The following is a 12379-nucleotide window of genomic DNA, read 5'->3' on the forward strand; positions in this document are numbered from 1 at the left end:
ATTGCGACCACTGCTAAATTGGTGAGATGTACAAATTTTTAGGTAGATTTTGCACAAGCATTGGAAGTAGAAGCTTTGGGCAACAATGGCAGTGCCTTATTTTTCGTATAATGTAGAAACAAGGATTTTCATGTCGGGCTCTTCCATGAGGTTGCTTGGTGCGTCACCAAGTTGTCGATGCGGAAACAAATGAAAGCGGTCCGCCCAATCTGTACTGGCTCGACGACGAAAGCCCAATGTAAGCTTCGCAGTACATACCGCATTCTAAGACAACTGTATCTGCCGCTTTCTGTCTGCATCCCCCTCAATGTCGTTCTGCACTGACCCACAAACAGGCTGTTGCGTGGTGTCCTGCCCAAGGAAAGGGGTCTGTTTGAACATTGGTCATCCTCTAATTGGCGTATCGAGGGACCGCTGGTCTTGCATCAAACGCTGTGTAGGCATCTGCCTCACCTAGTGTTTTCGGCATAGCAAGCAATTGGCATCGGCTCTCTGTTGGCCTATAGTCTTTCGGCCTTCAAGTAGGGAGATTTCAGCTTGTGCCTATACACCTGGCAATATCCTGCACCAAACTTGATGTATGCTTGCACATCAATCGTAATCGATGACCACTTGAAGCACAGACAAATTCGCGCTGTTTCTGTACTGTGATGCCTCGTGACCTAACGAAATCAAGGTATATTCTTCCTCCTTCCTTCTATTTGGGATAAATTACCCATCCAAGGTCTAAGTTGGAACAGAAAAATCATTAATCCAAAGAGCGTCATGCATAAAATATTAAAAAGGACGCATTCGGCAATACGTGAAAGATGTGAACAAAAACGTCAGCAAACTCGCCTCCTGGTTATTCCCTTGGTAGTACTATTATTCCTTCGAACAGCCGTTCTTTCGCACTAATATATGGAGCTCTTGGGGACTTATTGCATTCCAGTTACAGGTATTTGTGCAAAGTCCTTTGGTTCCCTTTGCTCATCCATGTCGTACTGCACCATCGGTGAGAGAGTATCATAGCGCCGACCCCACCAAATATCCCCACTAACTCGCTCTCCCGGAAAGTGAGAAATCAAAAACAAGCATTAGTGACAGTTGTAGATACAGTCCGTTCGACACCGCTAGTCACCGTCGAACTGAACCGCCTCCGACCGGGATTTTATCCCGGAATGGGGTACTACGAGTATTTCTCGGGCCAGAAAGAAATACAATAGCACAGAAAGGCTAGAATAAAGCGCTTTATGCTGAATAAACGTGAATAAACAAGGAATTTTATCCACGGTAATGCTCATTTTCCTTTTATAATGGTTCAGTCCCACCTTGCGAGAGTCGATTAGCCGGGAATCCGCTGATAGTGACATGCTGATTGGGCCTTATTCTTTCTACCCAGGGAATGCAGATGATATTGTGTGTTTTTCTACATTCTAGATGTTTTGTGCAGTGTAAGGAGAACGAGCAGCTGCATACCGTACACCTAACCGTATGAGCTGCTCGACATTGTATGCCCTCAAGGATCCGAGACGTAACAGTACCCTTCCTACTGTCCTCAACTCCTGCTGCATATCAGAACCCTTCCTTATGAGCGCATTCAATCAAACACTAGCTGTCTGCCTCATGGCGTAGAGGCACACTTAACGGAGGCTCAGTCCTCTGAATGCCTCCTCCGCAGCTCCTGCATTGTAACCGGTTCGCCTCAGCCAGCCGAGTGCTCAGGATATCCCGATCGCAGCTCCTGGCCGGCATTTCTGCTACAGGGGGTCGGCAGGCCCCGCCAAGCCATGCACCGGCAATAGGGTGGGCATCACTCTGGGGTGGCTCGGCGCCTTCTTCAATCGTTGCAACAACCATTGAACTCAGCCCGCGAGAGCCCCAGTCTCTAGAGGAAGAACAAATACAGGCACCTAGCTGGGGAAGCCGCGCACAGGATGAGCACTGGTCAGGCTGGCTGTTGCAGAGAGGCAGAGGGAGCACCAGCGGTCCCTACGATGTCCCCTCCTGAACCCCCATTACAGCACCAGGTCAATCTGTGTCCCATTAGCCTACAAGTTGGGATGGAACTGGCATTCCTTGCCTCAAGCATCTGTATGGACCCGTTATTGGCCCCTCGTGAGCTTCTTGAGACAGAGGGAGGGTCGGTAGCCCCTGCAGATGGACCCCCTGCTGACGTCAATGCACAGCGTGCAGATCCACCAGACGCTGAAGGCACCGCATCGCTAGTGGAGGATATACCCTTAGCTTCCGGCGTTGCCCCCAGTGAACGGGGCGAGTGTACTCTTGGAGGGGAGAGTGAAGATCACTCGGAGAGTAGGCCCCTGCCTTCGGGGATATCGGCAAACCTTGCTCATCGAGGGTCAGCTCTACATATATGTTTTCCACGGGATTCTCTAGATTTCGGCTCTAATACCACATGGAAGCGTGTGCTCAGCGCTTACGGGTTAGGGACCACGCCCACTGCACGCATCGTTGAGCAGCTGCTGGCTCAAGTAAGACCGCCCATCCCTCTTTCGCATCGGCCGCTATTTCAGCTCCATGGCATATACTACTGGTATAGTTTATATATGATATGGCCGGAAAGGTTCCGAGGAATCATGGGGCTAAGCCCAACCCTTACGACCCCACTGAGATGGCCAGTTAGTGGTTGGTTCGATCGGGGCGGCTGAAGGCTACATTGCATTAATTACTTTCTCTGAAACTCAAACGTAGGCAGCCTTCTCTCCTAGAAATGTAGTACCGTATTTCGCAACTTATTCTCACCTGTTCTGCGGGGAATCGAGCGCCTAGTTTATGCTCGAACCTCTCTGTCGGGCATCACAACGTGGCGTTTCGCTGACTGCTACGCTGTCTCAGGCCTTGCACTCAACGGAACAAGCTACGCTGATACTGCAACAAGATGAGATGCCAACCTACGGGAGTCGCTTGCAGGAGCTTTTGGAATCAGACAGCAGTGTGAATCTGCTCTATGCTCCAACTACTGAAGAGAGTGCGTCGGCAGCCCCGAGAACGCCAGGGAGGCGCACAAGCTCCCCACAGTCGGATATCTCCCCGGCATGGGACAGTAGCACCGCCTTCAGAAGCGGTCTGAGCAGCAGCATGAGTGCCTGTGCACAGCCTGGGGAAGAACACAGACCTGCATCACTGCAAGCCACCTGGCAGCAGCAACAGTCCGACGGGCAGTCTTTCATTCAGCCTTCCGGGGTAGTGGGGCCACAGAGCGGCCATCCACAGGCCGCAATACTCTCTAGAGAAGCGCAAGAGCTTGTAGATGCTTTTGAAACAGTTGAACGAACCCGTACATTAGTAGAAACGGAGGCAGAGACTCGGAGTGACGCAGTACAGTGCGGAGGCAGCCTGTTATCCCCAGCGAGAGCTCCCCACCTGCCTGCCCTTACCCGTGCTAGGGGCCGCACAGGCCTGCTGCTAGGTCGATCACATATCTCTGAACGTCTTGAAGCGTCGCTGTCTCTCTCTGCGCCCCCTCCCTCAGGCTCTCGGAGGCCCTCTGAGCACGAGACTGCTTCGGCCATGTGGGAGCCTCACACTGAGGAGTCCCATGAAGGGGGAGCACAGGCACTTCGTGATACAGTGGCAGACTGTAACATGAGCGGGGAGCCCAATAGCCGCGGAAGCGAAGACGACCGCTCCTATGGTACAACCCGGGGCAGGCAACGTTCCGAGTCTGCGGGCTGCGGGGCTTGTGACACTTCATTTGCGGGAACGTCACACTCGCCTCAGAGGGCGAGCATCAGCCTGTCCTTTCGATCTAGAGTGGGGGGTCTTGTACTTCAGGGAAGGCCGGTGCCTCACGGTAGAGGGGAGTGGCCTGAGTCTTCTTCTAGGAATAGGGGGGTTACGCAGGCTGCTCCTCAGGACCTCGAATCAATGGCTCGTGGCTCTGGGCTATCCACCCACTTTCCTCGTGCTTCGTGTGCCGTGGGCTCTGTACACGAGGGGCAGGAAGAGCAAGCCCCTCTTCCAGCGCTACTGGAATCAGGACTCCCCTCCGCTCTTGACTCTCACAGGGAAGAGACGCGGCTGGCTGGAGCCTTTCAACTGGGAACGAGGCAAGACCGGACTTCAGATGAGCCTACAGACGAGGCATGGCTGCGGCCTCATCCTTGGGCCCCTTGGAGAATAGAAGAACCAACAGACTATTCCCGGTGGGAGCAGCAGCTTCCACTGAATGTCCAGTTGGGTGCCCATCAGTTTGCCCTGCCTCATTTCGTTGCTCCTCAGGGAAATGTTGTAGGGGCCAGCATAAGGAATTTGAACCTATGCCACAGCGTGGCGCCACAAGTTGAACACGCAACAAGCTACTCAGCACGCGTGACTGGACATGGACTGCAGCAACAGGAACAGCCGCTTTACGACCCTCGTCCCCAGCCCCCTGCTCGGGAGTCTAATGAGCGATGTGTCTCACGCCGCACACTTACAGCAACTACGGGCAATCGCAGACGCTCTCACAATCCAAACGAGCACTCAATGCGCCTCGTAGAATATGCAGTGTGGGATATCGAAGACCAGCGGTGTCTGGAGCCACAGCCACGGATGTGTAGTTCACTGGTACCACAGCCTCGGCGACCCCCAGACACAGAGCCTAACCAGCGAGCGGAGCATCAGGGGCTTCTTTACCACAATGAGGCTCTTCGAGGAGATATAGCCTCACAATTCACGGAGGTGAATGAACAGCAGCAGGATAATCAGGTCGTCCGTTCGCCAACAGGGTTCAACGCAAATGCAGCTCGTCCTGCCCGCGAGAGAGGCGAGTAACACGCAAAGCAAGGCGTTTTTTCTGCGGATGCTGGTCAATTTCCTTAGGCACACCCTATTGGCAGCAGCCCTATTATTTCAATGTGGTTGAGCCTAACAGATGAGTGCAGCTTGCTGGAATCTATGGAAGTTAAGATCGTAGCATGGGGCCATAGTGCCCAGGCCGCATTCCCTCTCATTGCCTTTCCATCCCGTTTGGTTTTTCTGAACAGAAAGAGAAGTTGCTTTCATTTGGACTACCTGCATATAGCACTTCTGTGATAGCTTGTGCTTTGCGCCTCAGAACCACCTCTTCGGGCAGTGGAACCGTCTGACAGCCCGCTACAGCCATTGGCAGCCTCGCACGTTCAAGGGCAGTGTGTTTGTCCAATTGGCATGGGGACGGAGGTCACCTTGATAACTCTAGCCCCCTCGGCCATTTCTGATTCTTTTTTAAGACCTGGAAGGGCCCCTAGACAGCCGCCAGAGCCGTCGCAAGATGGCCCTGGTTACCCAGAGCCTTTAACTCAGGAGTCCAACATTGCTGCTCCTGATTTCACTGCCAGACGCACGACACCCTCCAATTCTTTCCTGGAGGTAGAGAGGGACTACGCTTCTTCCACGAGACGGTACAGGGGTGGGAGCCTTGCCAACAGTGGGGCCCAAGGTGCCCTTGGTCTGTACGGGGCTTCAGGATCGGGAGAGAACACTAGCGCCTATGAGCCTGCCTTGGCACAAAGCCAAATGTGTGGATCGTCTCCTCAGCGGCAGATATCCAGCCTTTCACGAACTGATGCCCAGAGGACAGAAGCTGGTCAGCCTTTGCAGCAGCATCTGGTAGAGCAGTGGATGCGCAAGAGTGAGGCTCACATGGAGGGCCTCGAACGGCTGATGCAGCGTCTACTATTTATCCTAGAAAGCGTTGAGGCGAGGGAACTCGGTTTGAACTAAGCCAAAACCTCCTAGAACAGGGGACTTCGCCGGGCCCCACCAACTGCAATCACAGTGATAGGAAAAGGTATTTTGGGGGAGCAGGCTACGCGTGAAAATGAGAGCGTAGAGGACAGCCTTTCCCGTAGGATTCCAGGAAAAAATCGTCTGTGGCACATAATTCATTATGCGTAAGTCCGCCTTCGGCTTTACCTGCTTGGGGAGGCACTGGTTTCCAAAGCGCCAGGTGTAATTATCGACGGCCTTCCACAGGTCCCAGGGCACGCGTGTGAGTTGTACCATGGGTGCATGACTACAATGCGAAAGAGAAGGTAGGAGCAGCAGACGGATATCTGTATTTGCTTATTTTATTTGTTCGCTGCTTGGGCTGAGTAAGCTCGAAGTCGCATTTTAAAACTCTTCCCTGATCGAAGATAACGTATCAACCGAATGCTGCCGAGGGGCTAGTTGGCCTCGTGAATCCTCACCGTTCTGAGGAAGACTTTGGATGGTGGCACACTGCACAGCAGCGGGGTTTTCTACGAAACGGAATTTGTTGCCACTTATCTCGATAAGTCACCATACTGCGGCAGGCTAACGCCCGCATGTGTAGCCTGGACTGTATCTGTCAGGCACATCTAGGGTATAATGGAGTATTAATAGTATTATGCTAAAGCTCGCAAATACGTGTATCGCACAATTACAAGAAACTCAATGCAGGCGGACCAGCTTACGCCCTATCCGAATTCTGCTTAGTCGAAGGCAAAGGGTGTCTCGGGTGGTCTCTCGGAGCTTGCTCCCATTCCTCGAGCACAAAGTATTCAGCTCCTCCTCTAGAGGAGACTTCTCTGCAAGTATTTTATTGCTTTCTTCGAGAAGTGATGCTGCCTTGGCCTCCTGCTGCGAGCAGAGGGAGCTGCCAGTGAATGCATGCACTGCTCGCTCTGGCCGGCTACCTTGGCACCTGCGCAGCCGACTCTAGAGTTCCAATGCCTCCCCCGCAATTTCCCCTAAGGACCGGGATCGCCTTTTAGTCCTAATCTCAACAGGAGACCAGGGAAGACACACAAGTTGCTCCACCACCACCTGCACTAGCAAGGCTCATGGATTGGCACCAGTATGACGTCAGCTGGCAAGACACTACTTCATCCCGTCACCACTACACCTCTGTAGAGAACAGTGGAGTATCTCGTGGTTCCCGCTGGCGTTTGGAGCCAGTTAGGTTCACGTTGGTGTCAAATGCTGGAGCTGCTCTTCTAAAACAGAAGGGCCAAGACCCCCTTTTGTATGCAAGCGTGGGCAGCGTCTTGCCTAGATCTCTTGCCACTGAGGATACAAGTCTTTCCTCTGGTGCAGCTGAGGCTAAAGGCATAGGTGGCATCCCAGTTGCCTAGCCATTGGGTGACCCCCTTAAAACTGGTCGCCGCCTGCGTTTCTTTTGTTCCTGCTCCCGCTAAAAAACACATGAGGAATGAGCGATAGAGACAGAGAGAGTCTGTTTGGCTGCAGCAGACCTCCTCTTCCTTTGGAGTTTACCGTGTCTTGTGTCCAGCCAGACGCTGTCCACACCCGTCTCTTTTCACAACGCCTCTCTGGCCTCCTGCTGCTGTGCATGACTGTTTCTCCTGCTCACGCTGAAGGAAGCAGCGTTCCCAAGGGGTGCCTATTCGTCTGTGTTCTGGTGCCGCTGTACATTTGGCTGCAGCCGTTCCATCCGTGGATCCCCAAGATGCCGCTCTGCCCCCCGGCAGCGTCTTGACCGCTTAGGCGGCCTGGACCTGCCAAATCACCTCAGAGGTGTGCGTTCTGCAGAACGCACACCTCTGAGGTGATTTGGCGATGGTTAAACGGAGGCGAAGCAACAAATCAGCCTCCTGCTGCGAAAACGGCAGTAGGAGCAGCCACATGGTGGATGTACAGCCGGATCAGTGCGGGTCCTGTGCCGCGTCTTTCTCTAGCAGGGACGGGGAGAACGCATCTGCCTCCTCCACTGTAGACCCTGTGTATCAGCATCCCAATGTCTGGTTGGACGCGCTGTTGCGTGAAAACGTCTTGTTAGCGGTCCTTCCGTTTCTGGAAGCCGCAGATGCCGCTCGCTTCGCCTCCTCCTGCACGGAGCTGCAAGCTGCCCTCAGAGCGCCGAGGGTACAGCCTCTCTGGCGCGAGTGGTTTAATGCCAGCGGCTTCGTGTGGTGGCCATACGGAGGTGTCTGCGGAGCTGCTTGCAGTAGACAAGTTGACAGAGACGGCTTCTTGGTGGAGAACGACCAACAACATGACCAAGAACCGAGGGAGGATCGCTTGCGTCCCTCCACTGGCTATCGGGAGTTTCGTCATGAGGGATGGTGCTGCCAGTTTTTATGGAATGCGCGCGCTTGGCACAACTGGCAAAGCGGCAACTGCGCCTTCTCAGTCCTCCCCACGGAGGGTCACAAGCTCTTTACGGTGTCTGTACACCCTAGGGGCACGTATGCCTCGAGAACTGAAGTTGCACGCCCCCACAAAAGTACTCCGCCCCAGCAGCGACAGCATCGAAATCAAGGGGCCCAAGTGTCACAAGATAATTTGGAGCTAGATCTGTCGCCCACGGATGGCAATGTGCAGCCTTACATTGCTTCCCCCGTGAGCGATTGCACGACTTCTCAGCCCGCTGTAGTGTTCGCTCCGGGAGCTGGCGAGGCCCTTGTGGATGCGTTGCGGAGGAAGGCAGTCATATTGACTGCAGGCAGCGACAGAGTCATGTGTTTTCTGAAACCAGAGGGAGGTGCCTACCCCTCCGCCGTGAGGGCTCCTCGACCCTTAGTGGCTGCGTCCAAAGGAGTTGGCGGGGGGGGAGTGGCTGGAGCTACGGGGGTATGCCTGAGGCAGACGAAAGATCTGGGAGGCTTGCTGCTGTCCCCCCGTACGACGTATGCGGCGGCAGGCAGCTTCTCCTCGCTCGAGTCGCTTGAGCTCGAGCTGGAAAGCCTGATCAGCGGTGGAGGCAGCGGCCGTAGGGGCAGCGGGAAGAGCAGAAGGAGTGGAGGATCTCGACAAAACGGAGGGCCTTCTCCAGGAGACACTCGCAAGACGAATGGGGAGGCATCGCCGGCCCTTATCAGCGCTTCCAGAGGGATCTCATGTCGCACTCCCCCACGGAATACTGCGTGGTCGCCGCCTCCTGCAGTGCTCTCATTTCCCTGCACGGCCACGGCTTCTGCAGTGTCTGCAGCAGCAGAGCAGCCGTGTCTTCAAGGCGCAGCATCGGCTGAGGAAGACCCCGTAAAAGCTCGGGAAGTCTGCATGTGTTGGGGGCGAAGTTGCTGGCATAGCTGCAGCGTGGACGCTGCAAGCGGCCTGATGGCGTGCTCCCTCTCGTCTGAGCAAAGTGGCAACTGCAGAGGCAGGCGGAAGAAAGGGGGGGCCAGTGGAGGCGTGGCGGACGCTTGCGAATACAGAGTCTTCGATCTCCTGAGCGAAACTGTAAAATCGCACTGCTATACGGGCCTGCGCCTGCCTGCCTGCCTGCCTGCCTGCCTGCCTGTGGGTGGGTGGGTGCGAAGCGGGCAGGCTTTCCATGCAAAAATCGGCCCATAAATATGCCTTGTTTTAAGCCTCTGGCACTCAAAGTTGAGGGCTGCGATATTCGCTTTGCTGCATTGGGGGCGTGCAGGAGATAGCGCAGCTGTCCATCGAAGGGCACTTGGTGCATAGCCTCCTCCTCAATTTTATATTTTCGCGATACGGGACGCGAGTCTTTGCATTTGATAGATGGCACAGGTAAAACCTTGAAAACAAATTCTCGCGATGCTGCCGCGTCTGACGGCTTCCTGCTGATTGTACATGCGTGCGCTCTCTCTTCTGTTTCGCGGTTCATATATGTGTGTATGTGTATGTATGTATGTGTATGTATGTATTATATATGTGTATGTGTATGTATGTGTATGTGTGTGTATGTATGCGTATGTGTGTACGTGTGTGTATGTATGTGTATGTGTGTATGTGTATGTATGTATGTGTATGTGTGTATGTGTAAATGTGTGTATGTATGTGTGTATGTATGTGTGTATGTATGTGTGTGTATGTATGTGTATGTGTATGTATGTATGTGTATGTATGTGTGTGTGTGTATGTATGTGTATGTGTGTGTGTGTATATTTGTGTGTGCTCCGCATATCCTCCGGCTCCATGCACACACCTATCTATGAACCTGCCAATGCGATTCTCTCCTTCCTCTCCCGTTAGCACTCCACCGGCTTTTCGCGACCCAGCGCTTGCAGTCACTCTGACTCCTGCGTGTGTGTCTTAGGGAGTTCTTTTTGTGGGATCTTGGCGATGCAGTGTGCGGCGAGCCTTTGGAGGCATCCGCTATCGTCAATGCCCACACAGATGGCATCCTGGCCCTGGACGTGGCGGAAGACGGTAGCCGTTCCTCCCGCGTCCTCTGTGGCAGCCGAGACGAGACTATCAGTCTGTATTCTGTCTATCCAATCGTCAGGCTGGCCACCTTCAATGGGTACGACGAGCGCTGCATGTGCATGCGAGCAGAAGCGGCCGAGAGGCCGAGTGCGAAGGAGGGAAGGAGAGAGCGAGAGGCAGGGAGGGAGGGAGGGATTGCATTCGGAGGGGAGGGAGAGCAGTTTCACGAGACAGCACGAAGTGCAAAGAAACACGCCAAGCTAAAAGTTTTCATCCAAAAACTTCCAGGCGCTCAGGTCTACAGCCGCGAGGGTGCCACACACTCGCAGGCCCTTCGTCTCTCTGCAGGCTGTTACGCATTTCGCACCGTAGCCTGGCCTCCTCTTCTGTGTATTATTCGTCCTCTGACGTGTGCCAACAGACGGGAAAACAGAGGCGATGAGCCGTCGAGCCTCCCTTCCATAGGCGCTCCCACCCTAATATGCGTCTTACGTTCCTTTGCGAACTGCAGCCACCAAGCGGAAGTCTCTGCTGTCTGCTGGCTGCGCAACGGCGAAGGGGCCTTCGCCTCTGCAGCTGCTCAAGGGTTTCTCCTAGGAGGCTCATTCGACGAGGAAGCGCAGCAGGTCTTTGCTTCAGGATCTTACGATGGGCATATTAAAATACAGGACGCAAGACAGGGAGATGCAAAGAACCTTGCAAGTAGGATAATTAGTCATGCCGCTTTCCAGTGCGCATAATGTAGATGACGGGCGTTGCTGCCACAGTCCCTCGTCTTTTTTGCTGGCGCTTCCAGTGCTGCTGGAATAGCTCTAGGGTGGCTGCTTTGGGAGCTGCTGCTGCTGCTTCAGCTGCAGCTGCGGAGTGCAAGTGCGGTTTTCGCAGGCCACGGTTTAACGCTGCTGGAGCATCAAAATCGAATAACACGACTTGCTGGCGCCTGGGATGGCCGGATGCTTCTCTCGGGAGATGTTGATGGGGTGGTGAAGGCAAGCAGCCGAATAAAAGCACGCTCGGGGTGACCTCTTTTCGTCCTGCGTGTCGTTGTTCTGTCGTGCATCATTCTGCGCCGTACGGCTGGCTCGTGTGTCTGGTCTTCCTCAGGTGTGGGATTTGCGCCGCTGTGCGGATTCGCTTTTAACGGCCCAGTATAACGGGGCGATCCTCGATCTTCAGGCAAACCGTGCCTTTGCTGTGGTGAGCAAGCACTTTCATCTGGGCCTTTTTCTCTGCACATGAGGCGCGTTCTTGTTTGCTTCAAACAGTCTTTTTGCCTTTTTATTGGCTGTGCGAGTAAGAGCTATGTTCTCTTCAAAAAGCCACGAGGGTAGGCGAGCCCTGTAGTGCGTAGCGAGACGCCAGACCAGCCGAGGCTTCGGTACAGGAGACGTCTCTGGGTGTGGTCAGCGTGCGCGGCGTAGCTGCGGTGCATTGCCGGCCTAGGATATGCTAGCGGCAAACAGAACCTGATGGTCCTCATGCTGCATATCTCAGTCATAGCAACCGAACGTGTGGTCCGCTGGTATAACCTCACTGTGGGGCCCATCACAAACCCCCTAAGCAGCGCTGTCTGGTCTGGATACACAGCCCTTTGTCGTCTCGAGTGGTGTTCTGGCCGCAGCCTAGAGCGGTAGCGGATATGCCCCCTTCCAGGGATTAGGGAATGGAAGGCGCACGATCTTTTCCGCCCGCTTTACAAATATCCTGCCTGTCTGCTCTTTTCCTTGCTGCAGGTACGCGCTAGCCCGCCCCGATGCCGCGACTCGGTGCATGTCCTAGACTTTAGTGGGGTTGGAGCGCGGTAGCACTATTCTCCGGCCTTCGCGAGTGAGAATGAGACCCCTCTTTCTTCACTCCTCTGTCTACACTAAGAGGAATGCCAACCCATACGCAGCCACACCTCCTATTGGGTTGGTTGTGCACCGTGCAACTCGCCGAGCTACGCAAACCCGGATTGGAAATGCTCCATCGTCGGCCAGAGAAGCCACCAATGGCCATAGGGTCAAAAGCAACACTGCAGTTACGCCTCCCTGCTGCTGCCGGCGCTAATACTACTAATTTGTTTAGTTTGCAGCGTCTCCCAGCGTCTGTAACACGCGAAACTACATCGCCACAGCTGGTGAACACGCATAGTAACAAGTAGTTATGTAGCGGTGTCAGTTTAGTGTATGTGCCTCGCGACAAGTGAGCGCCGTCCGCAGGCGAAATGTAACAGTGCGGCGATCTGCTGTTTCTCGTATATAATGCGGAAGGACGCGACAGCCGGGCACGGCACCAGGCAAACAAACCCCGCAAACGAAGCGTCTGTCTCGCG

The 12379-nt window shown here is 54.3% G+C and overlaps 2 protein-coding genes across 2 annotated transcripts; both read left to right on the forward strand.

The window, feature by feature from the left end:
- The first annotated feature begins 1916 nt into the window (after positions 1–1916).
- Positions 1917–5688, forward strand: LOC34622194. Its single transcript, XM_026337008.1, has 4 exons — positions 1917–2474; positions 2543–2617; positions 2773–4741; positions 5042–5688. The coding sequence occupies exons 1-4, from the start codon at positions 1917–1919 to the stop codon at positions 5686–5688; spliced, it is 3249 nt and encodes a 1082-aa protein (XP_026192793.1).
- Positions 5689–7572: 1884 nt separating this feature from the next.
- On the forward strand, positions 7573–11870 carry LOC34622193. The gene is made up of 8 exons (XM_026337009.1): positions 7573–9129; positions 9320–9352; positions 9418–9426; positions 9960–10162; positions 10577–10767; positions 10951–11054; positions 11170–11262; positions 11799–11870. Exons 1-8 carry the CDS (start codon positions 7573–7575, stop codon positions 11868–11870), a joined length of 2262 nt encoding a protein of 753 aa, XP_026192794.1.
- The last annotated feature ends 509 nt before the right edge of the window (positions 11871–12379 follow it).

The sequence above is a fragment of the Cyclospora cayetanensis genome, unplaced genomic scaffold, assembly GCF_002999335.1.
Source record: "Cyclospora cayetanensis isolate NF1_C8 unplaced genomic scaffold, CcayRef3 CcayRef3_contig_16, whole genome shotgun sequence".
Taxonomy (NCBI): domain Eukaryota; phylum Apicomplexa; class Conoidasida; order Eucoccidiorida; family Eimeriidae; genus Cyclospora; species Cyclospora cayetanensis.

What these genes read in the sequence shown, in the direction of transcription:
- LOC34622194 (XM_026337008.1), top strand. Translation starts at nt 1,917, where the DNA reads ATGAGCACTGGTCAGGCTGGCTGTTGCAGAGAGGCAGAGGGAGCACCA. An exon ending in TTGAGCAGCTGCTGGCTCAA is followed by an intron (nt 2,475 to 2,542) that starts GTAAGACCGCCC and finishes CTACTGGTATAG; the next exon opens with TTTATATATGATATGGCCGG. An exon ending in CTTACGACCCCACTGAGATG is followed by an intron (nt 2,618 to 2,772) that starts GCCAGTTAGTGG and finishes TCGAGCGCCTAG; the next exon opens with TTTATGCTCGAACCTCTCTG.
- LOC34622193 (XM_026337009.1), top strand. Translation starts at nt 7,573, where the DNA reads ATGGTGGATGTACAGCCGGATCAGTGCGGGTCCTGTGCCGCGTCTTTC. An exon ending in AGGCTGGCCACCTTCAATGG is followed by an intron (nt 10,163 to 10,576) that starts GTACGACGAGCG and finishes TGCGAACTGCAG; the next exon opens with CCACCAAGCGGAAGTCTCTG. An exon ending in AGATGCAAAGAACCTTGCAA is followed by an intron (nt 10,768 to 10,950) that starts GTAGGATAATTA and finishes CGGTTTTCGCAG; the next exon opens with GCCACGGTTTAACGCTGCTG.